This window comes from Micromys minutus (assembly GCF_963924665.1).
Source record: "Micromys minutus genome assembly, chromosome: 21".
NCBI classification, from domain to species: Eukaryota; Metazoa; Chordata; class Mammalia; order Rodentia; family Muridae; genus Micromys; species Micromys minutus.
This window is the reverse complement of record NC_137956.1, coordinates 48,800,461-48,827,655: the sequence shown is the minus strand read 5'-3', so window position 1 is coordinate 48,827,655 and position 27,195 is coordinate 48,800,461. Positions and strand designations below refer to the sequence as shown.

Sequence of the window (27,195 nt, the reverse complement as noted above, 5' to 3'; positions counted from 1 at the left end):
CTACCTACCAGCTTGAGGGTAGGGGGTGCCTCTTATCCCACTGCTGCCCCTCTGTCTCCTGGAGCCTAACTTACCAGTAGTAAATGCCTTGGCAGTAGTTAAACCCTGGCTCCAGAGGCACCCGGCTAGACACCTTCTTGGCCAGCTCAAAGAAAGCAGGGGCCTCTTCGAGCTTGCCGCTCCGTCGTAGCAGATCGATCAGTTTATTCAGTACCAAAAAGTTGTCTGAAATGAGAGCAAAAATCTGCAGCACATGGTGCAGACTGGTGGTGATGGGGTCTGATGGGGGAGGGTGCTGTGCATCAGGCTGGTGTGATGGGGTCTGATGGGGGAGGGTGCTGTGCATCAGGCTGGTGTGATGGGGTCTGATGGGGGAGGGTGCTGTGCATCAGGCTGGTGGTGATGGGGTCTGATGGGGGAGGGTGCTGTGCATCAGGCTGGTGTGATGGGGTCTGATGGGGGAGGGTGCTGTGCATCAGGCTGGTGTGATGGGGTCTGATGGGGGAGGGTGCTGTGCATCAGGCTGGTGTGATGGGGTCTGATGGGGGAGGGTGCTGTGCATCAGGCTGGTGTGATGGGGTCTGATGGGGGAGGGTGCTGTGCATCAGGCTGGTGTGATGGGGTCTGATGGGGGAGGGGTGCTGTGCATCAGGCTGGTGTGATGGGGTCTGATGGGGGAGGGTGCTGTGCATCAGGCTGGTGTGATGGGGTCTGATGGGGGAGGGTGCTGTGCATCAGGCTGGTGTGATGGGGGAGGAGTGCTGGACCTTGAGGAGGCCCTAGGAGACATTACTTGTTTAGGCTGAGCATGGATGAGTCTGTATCTGAGCGTGAGTAAATTATATAGTGCTTGAAATAGCTACGGGGGGGGGGGCTGGGGAGATGTTGCCGGTAGTAAAGTACTTGCCAGACAGACATGAGGACTTGAGTTCAAATTCCCAGCACCCTTTGATGGGAGGTGTGGGCTGTGAGCGGGGCCACCTGTCTCTGAACCTCAGGCCTTGGAGGGCACAGGCAGAAAGATTGCTGAGGCTTGCTGGCTCGGGGCCAAGTCCAGCTAGAGAGCTTGTTCCAAAGGAGCGAGGATGAAGGTGGTAGAGCAGGGTCACACACTGCTCTCTAGCCACACTCTGCATCTTTGTGTGTCTGTGTGTCTGTCTGTCTTTCTCTCACACTCACACACACACACAAGTGACAGTTACACCTACTAATCAAGCACTTACACTGTATCTGGCTTCGGGTTCTGCCTGTGACTTAGCTGTAGGCAAATATTCTTTCTGTCCCCATCTGACAGATGAGGACAAAGAACATGGAAGAGTGAAGTCATTTTTCAAAGGCCATGTGGTTAGGTGACATCAGGATTCAGACCCAGGTACCCTGACTCTAAGACTATCTAACCCTGATTGCTGGGCCCATGGTGACTAGTGTGGACAGGCCCTTGGCTTGGGCTTCAGGTTTGACCCTTAAAGCTGCTGCTTCATTCAGTAGCAAGTAGGGGTGCAGCTACAACCAAGAGAGAACATTTAGTGTCTTTCAAGTGGGCGTGACAGTAGAGGAGACTGTTCAGTCCCGGTGGCTGAAAAGATATGGGGACAGACAGGCGGTCCTGGCTCCAGTGCCAAGTGCCTGGGTCCAGGAACTGGCCCCTTTGACTCAGGAAGGGCTGCCACGTTCTGGGTCTTTATCAGTTTCCTGCCTCTCTGGGAACAATTGGGAAGAAAGGGGCTTCCTCTGACCCGCCAGGAAGGAGGGGCGAAGGCCCACCCTTCTCTGGGATAGCCGTGCTGGTGGGTGGGGAAGAATCTGCGGGTCCTAGTTACCTGGAGCTTTCTCCAGCACTTGGTGGTAGAGATTGATGGCGGTTTCGTAGTTTTGTTTTCTAAACATCAGGTCGGCCAGCATCTATCAGAAGACACGTAAGCTGAGCATTCCTGACAGCAGCATGCATGGGGGCTGGCAGAGAGCAAAGGCAGGGTAGCCTCCCTGGTCCAGAGAGCTTGTGGGACCTTTCTGACTCTGCAAGGTGTGAGCCTGGGGTGGCCCTGGAGAAGGCCTGACCAGGGAAGGTTATCTCACAGCCTTCCAGTCACCTGACCTTCACCTTCACCTCATAGAGGGTGTGGTTTCCCCTGAAGTCTGTTCAACACCGCCCCACCCCCACAGCCTGGCACAGAGATTGCTGCTGCCCTCTGCTGGCCTGCCCATCCCTCCCTATGAAGGGCTGGGGCCGGGTGCCAGAGCATCTGTGAGGTCAGCAATTAGAAAGCAGCCCAAATCTGGTCACGGGGCCCCGGGGAGGTGTACAGCGTGGCATCTCCTACCACAGCCGCTCTCTCGTGGGTCTGCTCCATCTCTAAGAGCGGGCCACAGCGCTGTTCACACAAGTCCAGCTGCCCCTGAAGCAGGTAGAGCTGTGCCAGCTCCAGCACCACCTATGACAAGACCAGACAGATCACACAAGTCAGTGCCACAGGCCCGGGAAAACCCTGCAATCACCTCGGACTCTGACTTCCCTCCCCGGCCGGCCTATCAGCTGGCTCCTAAAGCAGGCTCTTGCCTCCGGCAGATGATGGCTATCCGGCCCACCAAATTCCCCTGCCATTCTGTCTTTTAGAAGCGGCATGAAATGGGGCCTAGCTAACACGCTAATCTTATCCTTTGGCCTCTGCTCCTTCCTCTGGGAAATCCTCGAGCCCTGGGGACTCCGGGATAGATGACAGGCGCCTCCTACACGCTTCTCACTTTCCTCTTGCCTGAGGGCAGTCTATAGGCAAGACTCCAGCCCTGGCCTACTGTCTCCAAGGCCTAGAACAGTAAGTACCTGGTGCGAACCAGGGATCTGTCAAAAGGTGAACAGTTACCCAGCTTTTTTTTTTTTTTCATACAATATATGTAGGTATATTTTTGAGACAGGGCTGGCCTCCACTGCCCAAGTGCAGAGATGAAAGGTCTGAGGTGGTGTTGGGGACTGAACCCAGGGCTTTGTGCGTGCTGAACAATCACTCTTCCACGGCTGGGCTCTTTCTTCAGTGTGAACTTAGTGTGAACTGGTCCTTCATCTGGAACCACACCCCTCGGACAACTCTCAGCTGGCTTGGAAACCCAGCCTGGGCTCCATTCCCATGCAGCCTGGCAGCCACAACTCTTACCATGCCCCCCTAAACCTAGCAGCGGGAACCTGCAAAGGCCAGGCAAGCGTGGTTTTCAGAGTCCAAAGATGGTCATCCTAGCCTTCCTCTAAGAACTGTAGAAGGTGAGGGCCCAGAGTCAGCTGAAGCCACCCTGGAGGCCTCCTTCCTGCTTTACACCTGAGGCTCCTCAGAGAAGAAAGGTGTCACTCAGCAAGGGTACCCCCAAACTCCTGATCCTGCCTCCACCTTCCAAGGGCTGAGGTAACAGATGTGTATATACCATCTTACTTGGTTTGTAAGCTACTGGGGACTGGGCCTGGGGCTTTGTGAATGCTAGGCAAGTTCTTTATCAACTGAGCCACATTCCCCAGCCCTCAGGGTGTCGCTCGGAGGGCCGCACACCTTATTGTCTGTAGGCGAGTAGGCAAGGGCGTCCTTGTAGGACTTCACGGCGCTGTCATAATCTTTCTCTGTGAGGTGATGCTCCCCAGTCTGGATGCAGATGGCGGCAGCCAGCTGGTTCTGGAGGGGGATCATTTCTGGCTGCTCCAGAGAAACCCGCTTCAGTATCCGGGACTGGAGGTCCAAGGCCTTGGGGGACCAATGAGGTGAGCTTCAGAACCTCTGAGCCCGTGTGCCAGAGCACAGGGATTTCCAGTGTTCCGTGGCTGGCAGGGTCAGACAGGGTGCCTTGAGGAACTCAGGGCCACACCCTCTGGACACAGGAGGTAGGCTGGCACTGGCCCCCTGGGGGGAGGACTGGGCACAAACTACTGTACCCACTTGCTTGACTCCATCACACTTTGCGACTGTGTCTGATTTGCTTGCTCTCTTGCAGGTTAGAGCATCACACACAAGAGGTGCGCAAAGTGGGCTGGGCTTCTTATTACTGGCGGTGTTTTAGTTTTGAGGCAGGGTCTCATTGTGTAGCTCTGGCCGATGTGGAACTTGCTATGTAGACCAGGCTGTCCCCGAACTCACAGAGATCTGCCTGCTTCTGCCTCTAGAGTGCTGAGATCAAGGTGTGCAGCACCACGCCTAGCGCAGGCTAGGTTTTTGTTGTTTGAGACAGGCTGGCCTGGAACCCATTATATAATTGAGGATGACTTTGAACCTCTGGTCCTGTGCCACCGTGCGTGGTTTATCCGGTACTGGGCTTTGTGTATGTGAGCAACATAGATCATGTCCCTGGGCTGTGCTTTGATGGGCACGTTTGCTCTGTGCTGCTCTCCTTTCTAGAATTTGAGGCACTCGGCACACATCTAACACGTGAGCGGCTGAGGTGAGCAGGAAAGACAGGCAGGTTTCAGAAGGTGGGTGTGGACTAACGCTGGACTCCTTGGCGACAGAGAGATGAGTGGGGACCGGGCGGTAAATAAGAGAAGTCATCTCAGGTGGTGGCACTGGTGGTATCTCCCTCTAGAACCATGCAGTGCATCCTGGGAACAAGTGGGAGCCTGCCCGTGTGGGTGGAGAGACAAGGCAGGAATGGGAATGGCCAAGAATGCCTGGATCAGGGATGGCACGGTATGGAGGGAAGAAGGTTGGTACAGGCAGATGTCAAATCTCCGCTTTACCTCCCTGACTCATGATAAACCCATTTTAAGGTGGATATGAGTAACGGACGCACACTCCTTTGGCCCTAGCACTTGGGAGACAGACACAGGAGGATCTTTGAGTTCAAGTCCAGCTTAGTCTATTTTAGCTGTGACCCTTTAATGCAGTTCCTCATGTTGTGGTGACCCCCCCAACCATAAAGTTATTTTTGTTGCTACTTTGTAACTGTCATTGTGCTACTGCTATGAATTGTAACTGTAAATATTGGTGTTTTCCAATGGTCTTAAGTTGGCCTCTGGGAAAGAGCCATTCAACTTCCAAAAGGGTCGACACCCAAAGGCCCTTCTCGCCCAGCCCCGCCCCGCCCCGCCCCGCCCCGCCCATCCCAGCAGTCTCAGGTTCGCCTTCACTGAGGAGCAAAGCTGTAGGATGAGGGAGCCGAGGTGAACAGCCTGTCGCCCTGGCAGACCATGGGCCGAGCCCCTTCCCTTTCCTTCAGCAGCCCTCGGGAGATAAAGACCTTGGCCAGTTACCTGATTCAGCGTTTCCATCACTTCTTCCTTCTTATGGCTCTTGTAAACCTTTGCCAACAAAAGCAGGCACTTAACCTCATTCATCATGGAGGGGATATCCTTGACCCCTAGAAGGAAACGACAGACACTCAGTGTGGTCTGGACCGTGAGCTGATGGGGAGGGCTGGGTTCAGGTGCCCCTTCCCGTCCCCCCCACCTCCCCTCCCACCGCTAATGTGGGAGGGCCCTGTTCCAATGCCACTCACCGGAAAAGGAGTCTCGCTCCAAGGCCTGCTTCAGCGCCTTCTCTGCCTTGTGGTATTTCTTCAGCTTCAGGAGCAGCTCCGCCAGCTCACAGCACAGGAAGTCCTGCCCGCTGATCTTCTGGGCAGCCTCGTAGTAATTAATGGCCTTAGCACAAGCAGGATACATGGGCCTCGGTTTGGCTCTGCACGGGGGTGGCTAATGCCATGTCCCTTCAGCAGCCACTGTGTTAGACGGTCCCTCAGCAAGCAGATGCCCGAGGTGAATGCCTCCCCCCCAACCCCCCCTGCAACGGGACTCAGGCCTCAGTGGAGCAGGCTGCTGTGTAGGCTGTCTGAGTTCACCACTGGTCACACACACACACTCAGCCGGCAGCTGGAGTGGAAACACTTTGTCCCTCCTCATCTCCGGCCCCGGTGCGTGGGCTTTCTTTCCTTCCCTGCGTGGCTGGCCCTTCCCCAGGGCAACCTCACCTTGGCATACTGGTGGGTCTTCACGTAGGCTTGTCCGATCCTGCTGACCAAGGAGGCGTCGTGAGGGTTCTTTCTATAGGCCTCGTCATACACCTCCAGGGCCTTCTCAGGCTGATGGGGGAAGTATAGAAGGGGGTGTCTTTTTCTTCCCTCACCCCTCACTGGAGGAGTGATCCTGGGAACTGGTTAGCAAGGCTGGGTCCCCACCACCCCACTTACCTCCTGAATGTTCATGAAAGCATCACCCAGGAGCAGGCTGCTGTGGGGGCCAGGCAGATGTTCACAAAGCTCCCTACAGGAGAAAGCAACTGCGGCTCTCAGGCCTCGGCCTGCCTAACGGACGCCATTCACCATTCTGGAATCACAGAGAACCTTCGGGAGCCCTGAGAGCCATTCTGAGGCCCTGAGATGGAAGCCGGTGCACGTCTGGCAAGTGATCGGCCATGGACTCCCCACTCCAGCTCCACATTGCTCCCGAGAATGTCCAATCCGGACATGCTACGCTGTCAGTCAGTTTCTACACTCCCACTTCTCTCACCTCCAAACTAGTTTTTACCAGAGAAAGAGGCTGGGAAGGGCCCCCTGAGGTCACAACACCAAATCCTGGGAAACGGAGGGTTGGGGCCACCGCCTTCCACTCCTCTCCTCACCCAGCCCACACTGGTCGTCCCAGAGACCCTGCACTGTGGTTCTTTAAGGAAAGGCAGAGTGAGGGGCTACAGTGTGACTGTGTTCTAGGGATGCCTTTGGCATCAGTGCTGGGAGCCACGCCCAGATCCTCCCACCAGAACGCAAGCCACGCAGGGCAGAGATGCAGGGCAGGGGCTGGCAGCAGGTCCTCAGAACTCACCCACAGGCAGGGAGACCTACAAGGTGCTCCTACCTCGGTCTAAAGCACTCTGGGGGACACACTCTGGAGGGAGTCCCGGTTGAAGGCATGCCACCCGAGGAAACCCCCAAGGGGAAAAGGTGCCACCTGCTGTAAGTGGAGCTTACACGTAGCAGCTGATGTAGAGGCGCGCATCCTTGCGAGTGTGTAGGTAGATGCTGGCCATCTTCTCCTTGGCTTCTGTGTAGCAGGGTTGCTTGGGTGTGATGCTTCTTAGCATGTTCAGTGCCAGGTCTACATTGCCCTTGCTCAGAGCCAAGTCCACGTTGGCGACCATGATACGCATCTCCTCTGGTGTGCCACTGAACTCGTTGATGGCATCCTGCATGATCTTGGTGGCCTCGTGCTACAACGCATGGGACCAAGCAGACCCTCTCTTTGGTATTAATTATTACAGGCGACCCAGGGAGGTTTAAACCGCCTTCCCCACCCTCCGGGTTCGGCTCATGGCCTGATTGATGCTCCTGAGCCAATGTGGTTCTCAACCTTTCTGCAGAGCCGCTGTGGAGCAAGGACTATTCTTTAGAACCCAGAGATTCTGCTCCCCTCATGTGTCTCCACTGATGGGGACAGCTCACCCGACCTGAACCTTATCCCGGGACCTTAGCTGGGAGGCCAGTCATGATGACGGACACCTGCAATCCTAACACGTGAGAGGTGGAAGCAGGAGGATCATGAGTTTCATGCCAATCTGGACTACGTAGACAGTTAAAACAAACAAACAGATCCCCAGGACTAATATGGTGGAAGGAGGGAGCCAATGCCCACAATTTGTCTTCTGATCTCCACTCATGCATGATGTGACATGTGTATGACAACATGTGTACATATGATCTCCACTCATGCATGATGTGACATGTGTATGACAACATGTGTACATATGATCTCCACTCATGCATGATGTGACATGTGTATGACAACGTGTACATATGTACACACACAATGATAAACTGATGGTAAGCCTCCAAAGTTAAGAAAGCAAACCAGTCAAGCTGAAGATATCAAATGCTGTCCAGCTTTTTCTTTTTTAAAGAAACATTTATTTTGGCTGGGTGCTGGTGGCACATGCCTTTAATCCCAGCACTCAGGGGACAGAGGCTAGTGGATTTCTGTAAATTAAAGGTTAGGAGCCTGGTCTACAGAGTGAGTTCCAGGACAGCCAGGGCTACTCAGAGAAACCTCATCTCAAAAAACCAAAAACAAAAAAGAAATATTTATTTTCATTCCATGTGTATGAGTCTCTTCTCTCCCCTCCCCCTTTCTCTCTCTCTCTCTGTATATGTGTGTGTGTGTGTATATGTACCTTGTGCCTTTAGTGGCCAGAAGAGGGAATTAGACCCTCTGGACCTGGAGTTACAGATAGTTGTGAGCCACCATGATGGTGCTAAGAACTGAAACTAGATCCTCTGCAAGAGTAGCCGGTGCTCTTAACATCTCTTTAGCATGCAGACACACAACCACACACACTCACTCACACACACACATACATACACACTCACACACACCACACACACTCACTCACACACACATATACATACACACTCATACACACACACACCACACACACACTCACTCACACACATACACACACACACACACACAGACATATACATATGTTAAAATAACATAATTATACAAGCAAATATAAAAACAATAAAACATAAATAATACACACATATATACATATATGCACATAATATAATATATATGCATAAAATATATATACATATATACATATACTCACATACATACACTATATATACACAATAAAATATGTATGTATGTATAAATATGTATATGTCTGTATACACACATATGCACGTGTGCACGCGCACACAGACACACACATTTAAAGACACTGTCTCCTTGTGTAGCCCTGGCTGGCCTGAAACTCACTATGTAGATCAGGCTAACCTCCACACTGGCCCCATCCCTTTTCACACTCCCGGTGTCTAGAAAGAGTGAGCAGCTGCCTTTTTCAGGCTATTTTCCGGTCTTCACCGGTCTCAGCACAGGGCAAGGCTACATACGGCCCTGGTCACAGAGATGGCCTGGACAGACTACATCCTGTGTGCTGGCAAGGCTGCTGAAGCCAGGGCACCATGCATGTGTGTCTCTGTGTGTGATGTGCATGTGCGCATGCCTGTTCCCACTGAGGGGTGGAGGCATGAGTGGGCTCACCCTGCTCATTCCTGTCTGCGTGAGGAGGGAAGAGCCCAACAGAAATGTCTCCTTCAGTTGTTCTCCACTCTATTTCCTGAGGCAGGACTCTCACTGAGCCTAAGACTCTCAGATGACTTGTGGGCTCTGGTGATTTGAACCCTGGTCCTCAGGACTTCACAGCAAGCTCTTTATCCACTGAGCCCAATCTCCAGCCCCAAGTGTGGCATTTCTCACCAGTTCCCCATTCAGTCGGAGGGCCTCTACTAGCTCCAGCAGGATGGATGCCCGCTCGCTGGGCCGAACGGAGGGGCTTCGGGACTTCCTGCCCTCTTCTGCCTTCGAGGCGGGTACCTTTATGATCATTTTTAAGGTCTTTATGGCTTCGGCGTAGTCGCCGGTCTTATTGAGGGCCCTGGCTTTGATGAAGTGGTAGAGGGGATGGTCCCGGACCTAGGAGAGGCAGAGAAGATGGGGTCTAACTCATATGGCAGCCCCAGGAACTTCTCCAGGGGAGCCAGGATGCCAACCCTGCCTGCGGGTTAGCAGAGAGCCTGGGGGACGCTTATGCCTTTATGTGTCCCCCCCACAGGGCAACTGTCCAGAAAGGGGTACAACATTTGGGTGGGCCACAGAGTGTGGAGAGCTCCCACCTGGAAGTTGTGGCTGACACCCAGCTCTAGACAATGGGAGCACATGGCAAAGTTGCCCTGGGCCAGGTAGATCTGGGACATGAGGAGGTGAGCGTCCACAAAGGTGGGGTCCAGCTCTAGGCAGCGCTGCAGGGTGCTCTGAGCATTTTCCAGCTCTCCTAGGAACATGAAACCAAAGTCTGCATCCAGGGATCTTCAGGAGCCCCCCTCCCCAACCCGACAAGCAGAGGGAGGGAGACTGGATTTCACAGATGCAGCCATTCAGAAGTCTCAACATTGACGTCTTACAGTTTTATAATTTTGACAGTGTGTCTGCACGTGTGTGAGTGTGTGCATGTGTGCGTGTGTGCGAGGATAACACCTTCAGGAGCCATTCACCTTGTGTTGAAACCAAGTCTTTCTCTGACCTGGAGCTCACCATGTAGGCTAGACTGGCCAACCAGCCAGCCTCAGATCCCAGGATACCTCTGCGTCTCCAGCACTAATGCTACAAGCATGGGGTCAAACTCAGGTCCTTGGCTTGCAAGGAAACTACTTTAACAACTGTGCTCTTTCCTCTGTCCTGCAAGGCCTGAGACTCAGGAGGCAGAGGCAGAAGGATCTCTGTGAGTTTGTAGGCCAGCCTCGTCTACAGAGTGAATTCCAGGATAGCCAGGGCTACTCATAGAAACTCTGTCTTCAAAATAAAACAAAAGAATACAACAACAATAAAAAAGAAAAAAGAGAGAAAGTCTAACTTGACTTAATATCCATGTGACCCCGGAAGGCAGCTATTCTGATCCTTGTGTTTTATCTTTATTTTTGGTGGTGCTGGGAATTGAACCCAGGACCTCAGTCATGCTAAGCAGGCACTGTATCTGCTTGGGCCTTGACATACTATATCTTTTGGATGTGGGACTTGGGATGTAGTCATGCAGGACATTCAACTGGATGGATAGAGTCTTCATTTAAGAAAATCCCTCTTCATGGAGGTCTGAACTCCAGACACTAGGAGACTTGGGAGCCTCTCTGAAGACAGGCTACAGCCATGTTTGATAGCAGTGGCTTAATGCCAGGGTGCTGTGGGTCAGGGGGTGCCCTTCCACCCTCTGTAGCCAGGCCTCTCCACAGCTGCTGCCTGGAGTCCCTCACCTAGAGGTTGGGCTACACCTCTTTTGGGTCCCAAACTCCCTCATCTTTTCTTGTGTGTTGTTGTGGAGAAAGGAACAAGTCACCTTGGCAACCTAAGCACTTGGACACTTAGCTTTGGTCCCAAACCTGTTGGCGGCTGCCAGTGTCTCTGGGGACAGTCCTTCTGTGGCCCTGAACTCAAGAGACCTTAAAGCTAAGAGTAAACCTCAGGTGAGCAAAACCACTCAACATAGAGCCGACTGCAGAAGAGGGAAGGGTTGAGTGTCACAGTGTCACAATAACCGGGCATCCCTGGAGCCTGCTTCCCTTTTCTCTCTGGTGCCCGAGCTGTGACTTGGGAGAAGTTAGCAGCCGGGCGGTGGCCTCCTGGAATCTCCTACACCCACGGCTTCACCAAGACACTTTTCTTACCCACGTGTCTGCCTTTGCTTCCTCCACAGCAACATTGTGATGTATGTACGTATGTATGTGTACATGTCCACATGTATGTAGTTGTGCATGTATGTCACATATAGGGAAAGTATCCTGGGCAAGGTTATTTCCCAGGATGTAGCCCTAGGGAAAAAGCCCCATCAGTGTCTGCTGGGACTCAGCGCTCACCTGAAAGAAATTTAACCTGAGCTGCCACATACAGTGGGTCCATCATGGCCGGGGCCACCTTCACCACAGGACTCAAGATCATGGCGACTTGTTTTAGAAGTGGGGACACGAGCTGGCCGGGTGACCGGGGCTGTGGGAACACCGGGGGATAAATGCGTGGTTTGCCCTGTTCTCTTTCTTACCTCTTCCTCTTTCTAAAAACCTCCCATGGCCCATGGCGGCCTTGAATTCCCTATGCAGCCAAGGATAATCTGGAGGGTTTTTTTTTCTATTTTTTTTTTTTTTAAGATTTATATCGTGTATCTGGGTGTTTTGTCTGCACATCTATCTGAACACCAGAAGAGGAAATTGGGTCCTGCACAGCTATAGTCATTTGTGAGCCACCATGTGGTTGCTGGGAATTGAACCCTTGACCTCTGGAAGAGAAGCCAGTGAATGCTCTCAAGAGCTGAACCATCTTTTCTCCAGCACCAACATTCCTGAACTTCTGATCTTCCTCCCTCTACCTCCTCAGTGCTGGGATTATAGTTCCTGTCAGGACACAGACAGGTACATGGCCAGTGTACCAAGCCACCCAAACATGGCCCCTGCACTACACCTTCAGGACGGCCTGGACCTCACCCAGGACATCCAGCTCTGCTGGAACAGCTTCCGAGGTCCTCTGGTTTGAGAAGCATGGAGCAGTGGCTGTTCTCTCAGTGGGCGGGGCACTTGCTATGTGGTGGCGCACACCTGTAATCCCAGCTTCATGATGTGCAGGGGGAAGGATCAGGAGTTCAAGGTCACCCCTGGCTATGGAGTAAGTTACAAACTAATCTCTGCTACAGGAAACCCTGCTTCAAAAACAAGTCAACAAACAGACAAAACCCAGAAGAAACAGTAGGCCCCTGTTTGCTCACAGCTCAGGCTGGCCTGGTGCCTCCGTGCCTGGCCACGGGAAGCCCTCGCCTCTGTCCTTCCTGTGAGTGCCATCCACATCCCTACGTATATCCACGCCCCTGTCATGACGATGGGTTCCCCTAACCTGCTTGGGGCAGAAATTCAGATACTCCTTGGCAATGCAGACCAGGAAGAGGGGGTCCAGCTTTTCAAAGTACTCGGGGCTCAGGGCCAGGCCCTGCATGCTGGAGAAATGCAGCTCCACTGCTTCCTTCAGCAGCGCCGTGGCCTCTTGCTCCAGCTTTTGCTTCTTAGCTGCCACCAGGGCTTGCAGGAAAACCAGCACCTGTGCAAGAGAGGGTGAGGCTGACCCAAACGGTAAGGTGGGCCACCTCGATCACTCTCTGCTGGAGACCCCCACTCCCAGCCACCCTTGCCCGTTAGCTCTGACCTCAGACTTCCCGAGTGACTGCTGCACCTCCTTGAGGAACTCCAATTGGTGAGCAGCCTCCTCCAGCTGGCCCTGTAGGATCTGGCACCAGATACTCCCTATAGATGGGTGAGAACAAAGCTGGGTGGGTGGGCAGCAGAGCCAGGGGTGGGACTGAGGAGGGAGGAGGGACCCCAGGCTGGTGTTCTCACGTCTTTACAAACTGAAGAAGCCAGGCATGTGCGGGGCAGGGGAACTGAAGCCGAAGAACAACAACCGTCCTTCATTCGTCCTTCATTCACGGCTCCAGTGATAACCGCCATTAAGAACTTGGGGTTGAACCCTTCAAACGCTTTTCTAAGTGTCTGTTATTAATACATGCACACTAACTGAGGATCTACACTTGGGGGTTCAGGGTATAGCACACACGAAGCCTTGAGTATATGTGTACATGCCCACGAGTGTGTCTGCCAGGTTGTGCTTTTGAGGATTAGCAGGCAACCAGTGGGGGTCAGTTCTGTCCTTTGTGGGCCCTGGGGGCTGGACTCAGGCTGGCAGGGGGCCACTTTACCCATGCAGACATCTTGTCTTCCCTGCTAAGAGTTTAAACATACTCTTCCTTACCATCTCAGACACGTTTCAGTCCTTACCTGTCTAATGTGACAGGAGGGGCTGGAGGGTAGACTCAGTCGGTAAGGGCGCTGGCGGTTTCTGCAGAGGACCTGAGTTAGGTTCCTAGCTCTCACAACAGAGGGCTCACAACTGTCAGCTGGCCAGGGGATCTGACACCCTCTTTTGACCTCTGTGGACATCTGTGTGCTGGTCTCCCTCTCTCTCTCTGTCTGTCTATCTGTCTGTCTGTCTACCTATCTATTTATCTATCTATCTATTCCACTCAAAGGATGAGTTCTAATCCATAGCCTTTTGATTATTAGGGGGAAAGGAATATTTAGTAACTTTTTAATTAGATTGTGAATTTCTTATTTGTAGCCCCCACGTTTGTTTGGGGTGATTTTTGTATGGTGTTGGTGGCAGACAAACACTCTACTAGGCCATGTCTGCCTTTTTTTTTTTTTTTTTTTTTTTTGAACAACTTTATTTTAACTGCCTATTTCTTTTTATAGTCTAGGGTCATTAACTTGTTTTTAATCATTATTATGTTCAAGACTGTGTCTCATGTAGCCTCGGCTGCCCCCAAACTCTATGGAGCTGAGGATGTTCTTGAACTCATGGTCTTCCTGCTCCCCGCCCCCCACCCCGCTGGGGTAACAGGCGTGGGCCAATAAGCCCAGCTGATGGTGTTCTTTACTCCAACCATAGGGAAGTCCCAGGCTCTTTGGGGGGCTTGACTTTGCTCCTCAGAGGCCCCCTGATTTTCATGACCCATTGGACAACCCCGCCCTGCACACTGCTTGCAGATCTAGAAGTGCAAAGACCCGGCCTGGGATAGCTGGTAAAACATCTAAGCTCAGGTTGGCACTTCCCCCTGACTTGTCCCTCTGCATCAGCTGAGACAGAGACTCCAGCAAGCGGAGTCCCAAGGCTGAGCTTGTCCTAGGTAAGCTTTATGTGAGACAGACTTGTGACCAGCTGTCCCCCAACCCCGGCTGCCTGCTGGGGCTTCCCCTGACATGAGGAAGCCGGGAAGGATTCGGCATGGTGAGCGGATGCTGAGACACAGACCCCCATGGTACATACAGTAACCCCCAAACTCACATACAGTCTGGAGAGGATGTTCCCAGGCACACCCCTTGCTGGGCTGTCACCCTGCCCTGCCCTGCCTCCAGAGACCTGCCAAGGCGGTCAGCCTGTTCTCCTCCAGCTTCATGGCCTCCTTGTACCACAAACACGCTTCCTTCACTTGCTGCTGTAGGATGAAGAGGTGGCCCAGCTCTGTGGCCACCATGGTGCAGGAAGGCGCAGCCATGAAGATGCGCTCCAGGAAGCCGCTCACAAGCCGATGGACCGCCTGGTGCCTCCCACACTGCCGAGAGTGCACATATGGGAACAGAGAATCTTGTCAGCTCAACCTGCCTAGGTAAGTGTGTGTGTGTGTGTGTGTGTGTGTGTGCGCGTGTGCGTGTGTGTGATTTCAGCATAGTTGGGGAGGTCCCAAAGAGCCCAAGAGGTATCTGGGATCTCTGTTTAGGGACCTGGGTGTGTCCATGTCCTGAGGAACCTGCCTCCGGCCACAGTGTCTCCTGGACATGCCCTTGGCTGATGTTGATAATTACGGACTGGTTGTTTTGTTTTGGGAACTGGATCTCCTGTAGTCCAGGCTGGCCTTGAACTTGCTATGTAGCTGAGGCTGGCTTTGAACTCTCTATCCTCTTGCTTCTACTGAGCACTAGGACCACAGTGTGTACCACCACTCTTGGCTTCCTACCAGGAGGCGTTGGCTTTTGTTTTTTGTTTTTAGTTAAAGCGTGTTGAAAAGCGATCGAGTTTGTTTATGAGAAGTGGCCACGGTGAACCGCACCCCATGCTACTTGAGGACAAAGCTGAGAAATTCAGACACTCAGATATACACGTGGAGGGTGACAGTCACCCAGTGGCACCTAGCAGCCTTGTCTGGCTCCTGTAGCTCCAAGGGTTGGCCTGATTCTTAGTTTTTTCTTGTAAACCTTGCTTGGGAGCAAAGGTTTTACAAAAGACAAACTGTGGCAACTTGGTTTGTTTGGACCTTTGATGTCAGAAGCCCAGGTGGACTGTCTGTCAGGTTACTACCATGAGAAGGTAGGTCAGGGCTGGTTCTGCACGGCAGAGATAGTGGTACCTTCTCTCCCTAGGAGAGCCGCCACAGTAAAAGCCCTTCAGACCCCAATTCCCTGGCCATGGTGGCGCCTCCTAGTTGCCACATTGTGAAACTGTTTACAACCAGAGAAGGGCAGAGGCCATAGGGATGTGCTACCAGGCAGAAGATCCAGGCTGGAGTGGAAGGAGAGGGGTTGTGTGCATAAAGGGAAGCCAAGGTCTTCTCTTGGGGATAGGTCAGAAACGGGGTGCCACCTACTAACCAGCCTGCTGATTACAAGGATCTTCTTCAGATGTAGGTTTGGATTGTGGGGCTCTCCAGTCTCTAGCGCCTTGATTAGGTTTCTGACACGGTCGGCAGCCTGTGGGGACAAAGCAGGTACTGTTGGGGCACAGCTTGGCTGGCGGAGTGCTTGCCGAGTATGCACGAAGCCCCAAACTCCACAGAATAAAACCAAGCATGGTGATGCGTGTGGGGGTGCAGGGTGGGGACATCAAGGTCGTCCTCACTAGCAGGAAGTTCCAGGACCTGCCTGTAAGTGGAACAAAGCTAAACTGAACCCCAAAACACAGAGCCAGCGTTGGGTGGGGCTTTTTAATCCTGGCTGTGGATTTTGCCCTCTGCTTACCGACTGCTCTCCCAGAGGTCCTGAGTTCAATTCCCAGCAACCACATGGTGGCTCACAACCATCTGTAATGGGATCTGTTGCCCTCTTCTGGGGTGTCTGAAGTCAGCAACAGTGTGACTCACATAAAACAAATAAAAAATCCCTATGGGTGGAGCTCCGAGGAACATTATTTTCCCCAGGGATGATGCTGTCCCATGCCCTTAGTGTCTGAGGAGTCTGTCCTGCCAGACCCGCCCAGGCAGAGACCCTGGCTAGAGGAAGCCTCTTACGGATCACAGTGTCACCTGCCGTTCTAGGGGACCTCCTACAGTACTGTGAGTGAATGCTGCCGTCTCGACTCCCCAGCACAGCGGAGGAAGGTCAGAGAGTCCCGGCAACTGCTCTGTGCTGACTCAGCTGCCCAGGCAACTGATTCTGAAACTTCAGTCACAGGCTTGACTCTCCTGCGCACACCCTGGCTGGGGGCAGCGAGGCTGGAGTCCTGGTTGCCAAAGCTTTGGAAAGAGAAGCCCAGGGGCCAGTGAGAGGGCTCAGTGCATAAGCCTGACATCTTGACTTCTATCCTTGGGATGAAACCCGCATGGTGGAGGAGGAGGCTGAGCATCCTGCAGGTTGTTCTTTGACTTCTATACATTTATGCTCTCGTTTCTTTCTCCTCCCCCCACCCCCTCTGACACACACACACACACACACACACACACACACACTGATCAAGAGAGCAAAAGAGGGGGAGAGAAAGGGGAGGGGATGGGGGCCCAGCTGGGTCTGCTCTCCTCTGTGAGACAGGATTAGAACTGGGCAGCCAGGCTGGAGCTCTTGGGAGGTCCCAGAGCTTGAGAAGGGGGAGAAGCTGACCCTGCCTTTATGGTGAACCTGCTGATGCTGTGGCTCTGAAGAAGGCCTGTCCAGGGGTGGAAACAGATTTGTGTTCTTGCTTCCCCCAGAGATGATGCCAGGGCCTTTCCCAAGGATTTTCCCCTGGTACGGGCTGTTTCTCTAAGTTGCTCTGACTCAGAGCTCTACAGATGGGAGGAGCCAGAACTTCCTCCTACAGTGACCCCCCTTAGATTCTGCATCCTTGGACTCATCAAAGGATGGTGTATTTCTCATTATTCAAAAGCCTGGGCTGGGTCTGGGGGTGGGGTTGGTCTGGGTCTGGGTGTGGGGTGGGTATGAGGTAGGGGTGGGTCTGGGTTGGTCTGGGGTGGGGGTGGAAGTTGGGGTGAGGCTGGGGTGGGAATAGGGCTGGGCTGGGGCTGGATATGGAGCTGGGGGTGGGATAGGGTAGGGGTTGGGGTGGGACTGGGCTGGGGCTTGGGGTGCAGTGGGCTCCTCTTTGTAGCATATCTGTTCATTGCTCAACCGAGTCAGTCTCCCCTTCCTTCCCTCTGTCTCTCTGTCTCTGTCTTTTCTTTTTGGGAGGACAGGGTCTTGACCTGAACTCATATCTGATCATCCTGCTTCTGCCTCCTGGGATTACAGCTGTGCCCCTGCCTCCTGGGATTACAGCTGTGCCCCTGCCTCCTGGGATTACAGCTGTGCCCCTGCCTCCTGGGATTACAGCTGTGCCCCTGCCTCCTGGGATTACAGATGTGTCCCTGCCTCCTGGGATTACAGATGTGCCCCTGCCTCCTGGAATTACAGATGTGTCCCTGCCTCCTGGGATTACAGATGTGTCCCCTGCCTCCTGGGATTACAAATGTGTCCCCTGCCTCCTGGGATTACAGATGTGTCCCTGCCTCCTGAGATTACAGATGTGCCCCTGCCTCCTGGGATTACAGATGTGCCCCTGCCTCCTGAGATTACAGATGTGTCCCTGCCTCCTGAGATTACAGCTGTGCCCCTGCCTCCTGAGATTACAGATGTGTCCCCTGCCTCCTGGGATTACAGATGTGTCCCTGCCTCCTGGGATTACAGATGTGCCCCTGCCTCCTGGAATTACAGATGTGTCCCTGCCTCCTGGGATTACAGCTGTGCCCCTGCCTCCTGGGATTACAGATGTGCCCCTGCCTCCTGGGATTACAGATGTGCCCCTGCCTCCTGGGATTACAGATGTGCCCCTGCCTCCTGAGATTACAGATGTGTCCCTGCCTCCTGAGATTACAGCTGTGCCCCTGCCTCCTGAGATTACAGATGTGTCCCCTGCCTCCTGGGATTACAGATGTGTCCCTGCCTCCTGATATTACAAATGTGTCCCCTGCCTCCTGGGATTACAGATGTGTCCCTTCCTCCTAGGATTACAGATGTGTCCCTGCCTCCTGAGATTACAGATGTGTCCCTGCCTCCTGGGATTATAGCTGTGCCCCTGCCTCCTGATATTACAGATGTGTCCCCTGCCTCCTGAGATTACAGATGTGTCCCTGCCTCCTGGGATTACAGCTGTGCCCCTGCCTCCTGGGATTACAAATGTGTCCCTGCCTCCTGAGATTACAGATGTGTCCCTGCCTCCTGATATTACAAATGTGTCCCCTGCCTCCTGGGATTACAGATTTGTCCCTTCCTCCTGGGATTACAGATGTGTCCCTGCCTCCTGGGATTACAAATGTGCCCCTGCCTCCTGGGATTACAAATGTGTCCCTGCCTCCTGAGATTACAGATGTGTCCCTGCCTCCTGGGATTACAGCTGTGCCCCTGCCTCCTGGGATTACAGCTGTGCCCCTGCCTCCTGGGATTACAGCTGTGTCCCTGCCTCCTGGGATTACAGATGTGTTCCCTGCCTCCTGGGATTACAGCTGTGTCCCTGCCTCCTGGGATTACAGATGTGTTCCCCAGCTGAGCTTCTGGGTCTTTTGGCAGCTTACTCTGTCCGTGTTTCCTTCCTTCACGAGTTCATGCACAGCTAGAATTTGCCAGGCGTCAATGTTGCTGTCGTCTTTTTCAAGGATTCTGAAGGAGAAAGAGAAACTGTGTGAACAGAACTGCATTCACAGCGCAGCCAGGATTACCTTTTAACATCTGTTCCTACTTGTTATGTTTAGATTTTATTTTTTTTTAAATAACTTACTAATTTTTGTATTATGTGCATTGGTGTTTTGCCTGCCTGTCTGTCTGTGTGAGGGTGTCTGATTCCCTGGAACTGGAGTTACAGACAGGCGTGAGCTGCCATGTAGGAGCTGGGAACTGAACTCAGGTCCTCTGGAAGGGCAGCAAGAGTTCTTAACTGCTGAGCCTTCTCTCAGGTCTCTGGTTCCTCTATTGTGTTTTCTTTCTCTCTCTTTCTCTCCCCCTCATTGTCTCTCCCTCATTGTCTCTTGTGGGGCAGGTGGGCAGTGAAGAGTGCCCTGGTTCTTGGTCAAGATAAGTGAAGCTGGGGAACAATTAGTGAGAAGGTAGGAAGCTTCCTAGTCTCCAGAGAAATAGGGATCTTCACGCCCCAAGTCCCCCACAGGTCACTTAAACTCCAGGCAGAAGCAGGACCACACCCCCAAATATGTAGATGAGGTATTTCTCAAGCCCCCCAGGCCAAACCAATAGGAAGTACCAGTTGTCAGACTCTGAACCATTTAAAAAACTGTATATATATATGGGGGGGGGGTTGCTCAAGCTCAAGAGGAAAAGGTGTGTGTAAGAATCATTCCATCATCTGAGGGTTTTGTTATAAGAGCTGGTAACACTGCTGTTTGAGAAGAGATTTCCTCTCCTGAAACTTCATGCATCCCACACCAGAGTCTTTTCTTGCTGGCTCAGTTCAGCCTGACCTGGTGTCTCCTGGCAGCAGCGGTGGAAACAGGGTTAAGGATCTCCCAGCAGCAGAGGCGGCAGAAGCCACTCCCATCTCTGACCAGAGATCTGTATGGGACTTCTGGCCCAAAGTCCCACAGTTTCTCTCTCTCTTCCCCATCTCTCCCTTCTCCACCCCCCTCCCTTTGAAAGCAGGTTTCTTGGGTTGGCCTCAAACTTGTTAGGTAACTCCGGCTTGCCTCAGAATCCTCCTCTTCCCCCTCAGAGAGTCGGGATTGCTGGTGTGTATGCCAAGGCACCTAGCTCAGGGTTCCTCAAGTTAACAGACAAAATTGCAATGTGAATAGGCATTACCAACACTGAAATAGGTCTAGCCAGGGTTAATGCTTCCAAAAGCCTTGGAAACCCCAAGGCAGGAGCTCTTGCTGTTTTATTTTTCTTTCATTTGGAAGCCAAAACCATAAGGCAAAGCAAAGCAACTTTTAGATAGCTTAGGGGGTAATGGCACTTGCTATGCCAGGGGGTTCTATTTCCAGGTCCCACACGAAGGGTCAACTCCACAACAAAGAATCAAATCCACAGAGCTGTCCTCTGACCTCCAAACAAAGTTGCCACAGAGCACTTGTCATAACAGGCGAGAGAGAGAGAGAGAGAGAGAGAGAGAGAGAGAGAGAGAGAGAGAGAGAGAGAGAGAGAGATAGAGAGAGATAGAGAGCAAGCGTTTGCACACACACACACACAGAGATAGAAAGTGACAAAGACACAGAAGGATATCATTGCAAGAGTCATCTGTGCTCTTACCCTCTGAGTGGTCTCCTGGCCCTCATCTCACAGTTTTAAAAGATGAAGTTTCAAGGGCTGGAGGGGTGGCTCAGTGGTTAAGGGCAATGCACGCTCCTGCAGTGGACCCACACGTGATTCCCAGAACCCACACAGTGGCTCAGAACCATCTGTAACTCCAGTTCCCTGGGATCTGATGCACTATTTTAAAATAAAGATTTATTTGTTCTATTTAGATGAGTACACCATAGCTGTCTTCAGACACAACAGAAGAGGGCATCAGATCCCATTACAGATGGCTGTAAGCCACCATGTGGTTGCTGAGAATTGAACTCAGGACCTCTGGAAGAACAGTCAGTGCTCTAACCACTGAGCCATCTCTCCAGCCCTGATGCACTCTTCTGACTCTTCTGGGAGCAGAGATACTGAGTTCAAGTACAGTCTGGGCTTCATAGTGATACCTTGTCATAAAATATAAGACCCTGAGTCTAGTCCTGGACAAGCCTTGAATTCACCCTTGGGACCCAGATAGTGGAAGATGGAGAACCGACTCCAAAAAGCTGTCCTCTGATCTCTGCACACATTAATGATGATGGTGACGATAAATAAGAAAAACAAAACAAAACTAAGTAAAACCAAACAAGCCATGTGGGGAGGCTCGCCCGAGTAATTCCAGCACTTGGTAGGCCGAGGCAGGAGGATTACCATGGGTTTGTGGCCAGCCTGTGCTACACAGTGAGTTCCGGGACAACCTAGAACACAGTGAGATCCTTTCTCAAACCCATCCCAATCCAAACCAAACCACCCTGAAAAACAGGCCAGTCATGGTGGCTTAAATCTGTAATCACAGTCACCTGGGAGGCTGAATCGGGTGGGTCACAGCTAACCTGGGCTACAGAATGAACTCAAGGCCAGCCTGGGCAACTTAATGATAACCCAACTCAGAATAAATGTAAAGGGCCGAGGCCGTAGCTCCATGGTAGAGCTCATACACCAAGCCCTGTGCTCCATCTCCAGCACCTCAACTATCTAAAAGGGAGGGTACCTGGCAGGTGGCTCGTCCCTCACCTCTGTCCAGTTTCTACCGTCTGATCCCAATCCTGCCGAGCCAGGAACAGCTTCATCTTCAGGACTAAGGCCGGCAGGAAGTTGCTGTAGGCCAAAGTGACTTGGTTCGCCACCTCCAGGGCCCCAGAGAAGTTCTGTTGTGTCATGAAGTACGTTGCCTGGGGGAGCCCAAGAAAAGACCTTTCATATGATGCTGGGTCCACTGCACTTGTTAGGGGCTGGGGGCCACAATGGGCAGTGCAGATCCTTTCGGCTGGGCCCAGAGTTTAACTGTGGGGGCCTAGGGCCAGCTAGACTAGGAAGCTGTTTATTGTTTGTGATTGGGGAGCATGGCCTCGGCAGCCCAATGTCAGCTACTGTTCCCCTGGGGTGTCCTACCAGGAGTCCTGAGGGCCAGAGCAGGACTTCTAAAAAGGCATAAGGGCTGGGGTGTGTGTGTGGGGGAGAGGGGGTGTAGCTCAGTTGATAAAATTCTTGCATGTGGTGTCGCTGCCCCTCTCCTTTCCCTTCCCGCGGCTTAAGGATTTTGTGAGGACAGACAGACAGACAGACATACAGAAGATAGTAAGAGGACAGTTTTCTTCTCTCAAAGATTGAATCAGCGAGGGTCATAAAAGAAAAAGAAAGATTTTTATTCAAATTAAGGTGGGGAAAGTCAGAGCATGCAAAGTGTGTGTCTTCCTTTTTCTTGTGGACAGTGAGTAGAGAGAGATTGGGGGGTGTGGGGGGAATAAAAGTCAGAGGTGAAGAAAACGGACAGAGAGGCAGGCCAAGGGATAGGAGGGTCAGAGGTCACAGCCCTTGGCAGAACCTAGAGGGTCTGCCTGGTCACTCCCCCTCATGTCTGACCAGCGTTTACGAGGTGGAGGCAGGAGAATTGGGAGCTCAAGGCTAGCCTTAGCTACATAGTGAGTATAAGGCCAGTCTTGGATATTCGAGGGCCCGTCTCAAAGCAGGACCTAGGGGTGTGGCTCAGTGGCAGAGTGCTTGCCTAGTGTGTGCAAAGCCCTGGGGTTAGCCCCCTCCAAACAACACAACACACCCCAAGAAGGATGGGAAAGGAAAGCAGGGAGGGGAGTGGTGTGGACCCTGGGCTGCTGCTGGGCCTGGGTCTCAGATCTGAGTTCACATGGCAGACTTTATCTCCAGTAATCAGGCTGGGAACTCCCCACTTCCCCTCCTCCTCCCCACCTCCCCTCCCCCTCCCCACTTTCCCTCCCCCACCTTGCCCATGAGCCCCAGCACATCTTTGGTGTCTTGAGTTCCTTGTTCCAGGTACTTGATGGATTTCTTCACAACGTGGGGTTTACTGGAGGTGAGGTCCACCCAGCCTTTGAGCACGTAGCCCTGGGGTGAGCACGAGGGCAAAGGTAAAGTTCCGCACCCTGTCCAGCCTCCACCCGAGCTAGCTGGTGTCCTGCCCTTCACCAGCCCTACATCGGCTGGTAGGCGCCATCTTGTGCTGGTCCCAGTGGAAGGCTTCTCTGTCAGGTGGTGTCCCCTGCCTGCACAGCCTGCACCCTGACACCTCTCACCTTCTGGACAGGGGCCTCTACATCTGGTAAAGGACCTGGTTACAGCTTAGCCAGGAGCCCCACACGCACCGCTACCCCAGGGGCCTGCTTTTTAGGCACCTCTACCACTCCCCATAGCTCTCCATCACTCCGTCCCCCTCCCCCGCTCCCCGAGGACCGGTCCTGGCAGTCAGGTGAACAACACTGCGGCTTGGGCACATCCCCTTCCAGTCATAGGGAGGGCCCGGCCTGGGGGGAGCACGCACCACCATATGGGTCCCAGAGATCAAACTGAGGTCATGGGGCTTGGCGGCAAATGCCTTGGCTCAGCAAATGCCTGAGCCATCTTGCCAGCCAAATCGTCTGCTTTTCTGCATGTCAGCAACTAATTCAAGATGTTTAAAGGGCTGTATGGAAGTAGGCCCTCGGAAGATGGCACGGGGATAAGAGCTTTGGCCGGCTCCTCTAGAAGACCTTGGTTATGTTTCCAGTACCCACACGGAAGCTTACAGCCGTCTGTCATGCATGTGGGGCAGGCATATATATATATATATATATATATATATATATATATATATATATATATATATATATGTATATATATTATATATATACACACATATATATGTATATATAAACTTAAAGATTAATTTAATTTATTATATATAAGTGCACTGTAGCTGTCTTCCAGAGGTTCTGAGTTCAATTCCCAGCAACCACATAGTGGCTCACAACCATCTGTAATGAGATATGATGTCCTCTTCTGGTGTGTCTGAAGACAGGGACAGTGTACTCACATAAAAGAAATAAATAAAAAATTAAATCTTAAAATAAAAAAGTTTCAACAATGTGGTTCCAGAAGGAGGCGACACCTAGGGTCATAGTTCCTGTACCTCTTTGGAGCCACTGGAGACCTTCAGCATGTGGTCAACATACTCCCTGGCCTTGTCGTGCTGGCCCATGAACCAGAGGAAGAGGCTGGCGTAGTACAGGGCCGTGTGGCTGGCCTTCCTGCGCATTTCCTTCAGGCTGCTCTCCAGCTTCTGAACTGCTTCTGAGTCTGAATCCAGGAGGGGTGGAGAAGGAGGCTGAGTGAGGACTGCGGTGTGCTCTCTTCCGATGCAGCTGCCGCCCACCACCGCAGCCTATGTCCGCAGGATCTGTGTACACCTTGGGGCAGTTTCCGGTCTGGGACGCCCCGCCCCATGTCCATCAGGGTGTCGAGCAGATGGACTAACCCTGAACTCCTGACTGAACCCCATAGTCCATCCTGAGTGAGGGATGAGAGTCTCCACTGGCACCTCTCTCTCTCTGGCTTTCTGGGGACCTCAGATTGGGGACACACACAACTGGGGGTGAGGGTGAGGGTTAGCCTGGCTTGGCTGGCTAGCGGCAGACCTAAGTGGCCTGTGCACAGTGCCTTCCTCAACGGCTCTTGCAAGCCTGTGTCTCTGCAGTGGCTCTTTTTTCTCCCTTGGGGCCCAGTCCACCAATCAGAGCCACACTCACCAATGGTGTCACAGCATTTGTGAGCATAAAGCAGAGCGATGGTCGCACACAGGGACGTGTCTGGGTGGCTCTGGATGCTCTCCAGCTCACTGATGGCATCGTGGACATGGTCTGTAGAAAGAGTGTACGGGGTTTGGCTCTGGGGCTCCAGACACACGCCACGGGATTCCTGGCGGTCACTGCCTGCTTTCACACACTAAATCCAGAAACAGGCCCATGTGAAAGGTCCTCGGAGAGCCTGCGTTTCCTGGAGGGTGAAGGTCTCTGACGGCCATTGCCACTGTGGTCCAGGCCAGCAAGGGGAGGTCTGTGTGTGTACCTGTGTGTGGCGGTCAGAGGACAAACTTAACTGCTTTTCTTTAGGCACCACCTACCTTGTTTGATAAATAATGTGCTTATTAGTTTTTTGTGTATGTAGGCCAGAAGAGGGCGCACATCCATATCAACCGATGTGAGCTGCCTGGTGGGTTCTGGGAACCGAATCTGAGTCCTCGGTAAGAGTAGCAGGAGCTCTGATCCGTTCCTCCAGCCCCTGCTTTCTGTTTGGCTTTTGAGAAAGGTTCTCGTGTGTAACAGGCATTGAAACGTGGTATGCGATCTAAGATAACACTGAGCTTCCAGAGCCTTCCGCTTCTACCTCCCAAGTGCACCAGGGCTGTGTTTAAGCCCCACCCTCACATCCATGCCCTACCTTCCTGTGCACACACATCTCCCACTTCTCTTTTCCTTCAGCTCCAACTCTCAGCTTCCAAGCCCGCGAAGAGTTCTACAGTCACAGCCCCCCCCAACAACCCATTTTACAGATAGGGATACTGAGGCAGACAGCAGGGGCAGTGAGCCAAGATCTCAAAAGCTAATTTTATATATATATATATATATATATATATATATATATATATATATATATATATATATATATATATATATATATAGACTCTGCAGGTTTCTTCTGTTTATCAGCGGTGTGTTTGTGTGTGTGTGGTGTGTGTTTTTGTTCATCCCATGGGAACACAGCTGGAAGTAGGCATATGGATGCTGCCAGAGAATGAGAGCTAGAATGGTACCTTCCCCAAGGACTCCGTAAGCTCTGAAGAACTGGAGCACAGGGTCGCTGCTGTACCGCTCCAGGCCCACATTCGCAGCCTGCAGCACGTGGTGGAAGTACTTCTCCTGGCTGTAGTAAATGATCAAAGCCTGCGTGAGAAAAAAAAACACCATGCTCGTCACAGCCCCTGTCCCTCCATCTGTTCTGGTCCAGATGGGGTGATTCCCGCTCCTGTCCAGGTGCCCAGTTCCTTCTCATTCTACAAACAGGGAGCAAAGGTGACATTCAGGCCCTGCCTTCTCCAGGAGTTCAGTTCCCAGCAACCACATGGAGGCTCACAACCATTTGTAATGCGATCTGATGCCCTCTTCTGGTGTGTCTGAAGACAGCTACAGCGTACTTACATACATAAAATAAATAGAAACCTTAAAAAAAATTAAAAAAGCAGAAGCTCAGGGAGATGCAGCCCACAGAGATCACACAGTAATTGAGGACCGATATTTTAAAGCGAAGGCTCACTTCCTCTAAGGTTTGTGGGCGCTGAGTTGGGGATAGATATGGTTGGGCCGTAAAAACCTCACGGGCCATTTGGAAGAGCCTAGACATCGAGACAGGGTAGTAAACAGGAAACAATCGGAATGGTGACGTTTTCAGATTCCTAAAACCTTTGGCAGAGCCTTGTATACCAGACTGGCCTCAAGCTCAACTACGTTGAATTTCTGACCCTCCCTCCCTATCTCTCCAGTGCTAGGATTAAAGGCATCTACCACCACACCTGTTTTGTGGCTATCAGGGCTTGGTGTGCACCCTAGAATGGAGCCAGATCCCCAGTTACCTCAAATGTATGTATTCTAAAGAAATGACTCTGGCTGTTTCCTGCACTGATGTGTGGTGTGGCTGCAGGTGTTGCATGGGTAGTGTGTCGCTTCAGGCGGTAGTGCTGATGCAAAGAGCCCAAGTAGAGAAACCTGCCAGAGGTGTCCAGAGGAGACATGGTGGCTCTGGTGAGCATTTGGAAGCTGACACTTGTTACTGGATTAGGACCAGGCTTGGGGGGTGGGCATGGACCTCACTCATAGCATCTACTTCCGTGGGGACACAGAAGAGGCTAAGGTGGAAGGCAGATGTGAGGAACTGACAGACATGGGCTTCGTTTGGGGGATAGATAGATCAGGTCTGGGTGCTAATTTGAGGTTGGGGTGCAGAGGAACTGGGAGGAATGCATTGGTTAGGGCGTTGGGAAAGATGGAAGGACTTTTGGAAGCTGCCAGAGTCGTGGACAGAGGGGTAGAGGTGGTTGCGGTTTGCGGGTGGAAGTGGTCCAAGAGTAGAAGATGACCTGAGGGCTAGCAGCAGGGTGGAGAGGGTGGCGGAGGTGGCTCAAGGGCAGATGGCCAGAGAAAGCAGAGAGGTAACCAGAGAAGAAATGGCCAGAGAGCAGAGAGGTAGCCCAGGGCAGAGCCAGCCCGGGATGCAGGCGGCCCAGCGCTCACGCACCATGAGGGAGGAGTCGTCGCTACTCATGGCTGCAGCCCG

At 52.5% G+C, this 27,195-nt stretch overlaps 1 protein-coding gene across 4 annotated transcripts in view; it reads right to left on the bottom strand.

Moving 5' to 3' along the window:
* The window catches only part of TTC21A (tetratricopeptide repeat domain 21A), a gene marked incomplete at both ends in the record, with an annotated part of 28,957 nt that extends 1,774 nt beyond the window's left edge, over positions 1–27,183 (bottom strand). The window contains 23 exons of one of the 4 annotated variants that reach the window (XM_080934726.1): positions 75–225; positions 1,821–1,902; positions 2,322–2,432; positions 3,534–3,722; positions 5,222–5,328; positions 5,467–5,611; positions 5,938–6,048; positions 6,157–6,229; positions 6,934–7,172; positions 9,224–9,439; positions 9,640–9,797; positions 11,371–11,500; positions 12,395–12,595; positions 12,701–12,798; positions 14,471–14,663; positions 15,697–15,795; positions 18,840–18,948; positions 21,592–21,749; positions 22,816–22,938; positions 23,999–24,165; positions 24,615–24,725; positions 25,679–25,808; positions 27,157–27,183. In XM_080934726.1, coding sequence (XP_080790852.1) covers positions 75–225; positions 1,821–1,902; positions 2,322–2,432; positions 3,534–3,722; positions 5,222–5,328; positions 5,467–5,611; positions 5,938–6,048; positions 6,157–6,229; positions 6,934–7,172; positions 9,224–9,439; positions 9,640–9,797; positions 11,371–11,500; positions 12,395–12,595; positions 12,701–12,798; positions 14,471–14,663; positions 15,697–15,795; positions 18,840–18,948; positions 21,592–21,749; positions 22,816–22,938; positions 23,999–24,165; positions 24,615–24,725; positions 25,679–25,808; positions 27,157–27,183 — 3,128 coding nt within the window. The remainder of the gene's footprint in view (positions 1–74; positions 226–1,820; positions 1,903–2,321; positions 2,433–3,533; positions 3,723–5,221; positions 5,329–5,466; positions 5,612–5,937; positions 6,049–6,156; positions 6,230–6,933; positions 7,173–9,223; positions 9,440–9,639; positions 9,798–11,370; positions 11,501–12,394; positions 12,596–12,700; positions 12,799–14,470; positions 14,664–15,696; positions 15,796–18,839; positions 18,949–21,591; positions 21,750–22,815; positions 22,939–23,998; positions 24,166–24,614; positions 24,726–25,678; positions 25,809–27,156) is intronic. The other 3 variants (XM_080934727.1, XM_080934728.1, XM_080934729.1) reach the window with 3 other exon arrangements.
* Between the last annotated feature and the right edge of the window lie 12 nt (positions 27,184–27,195).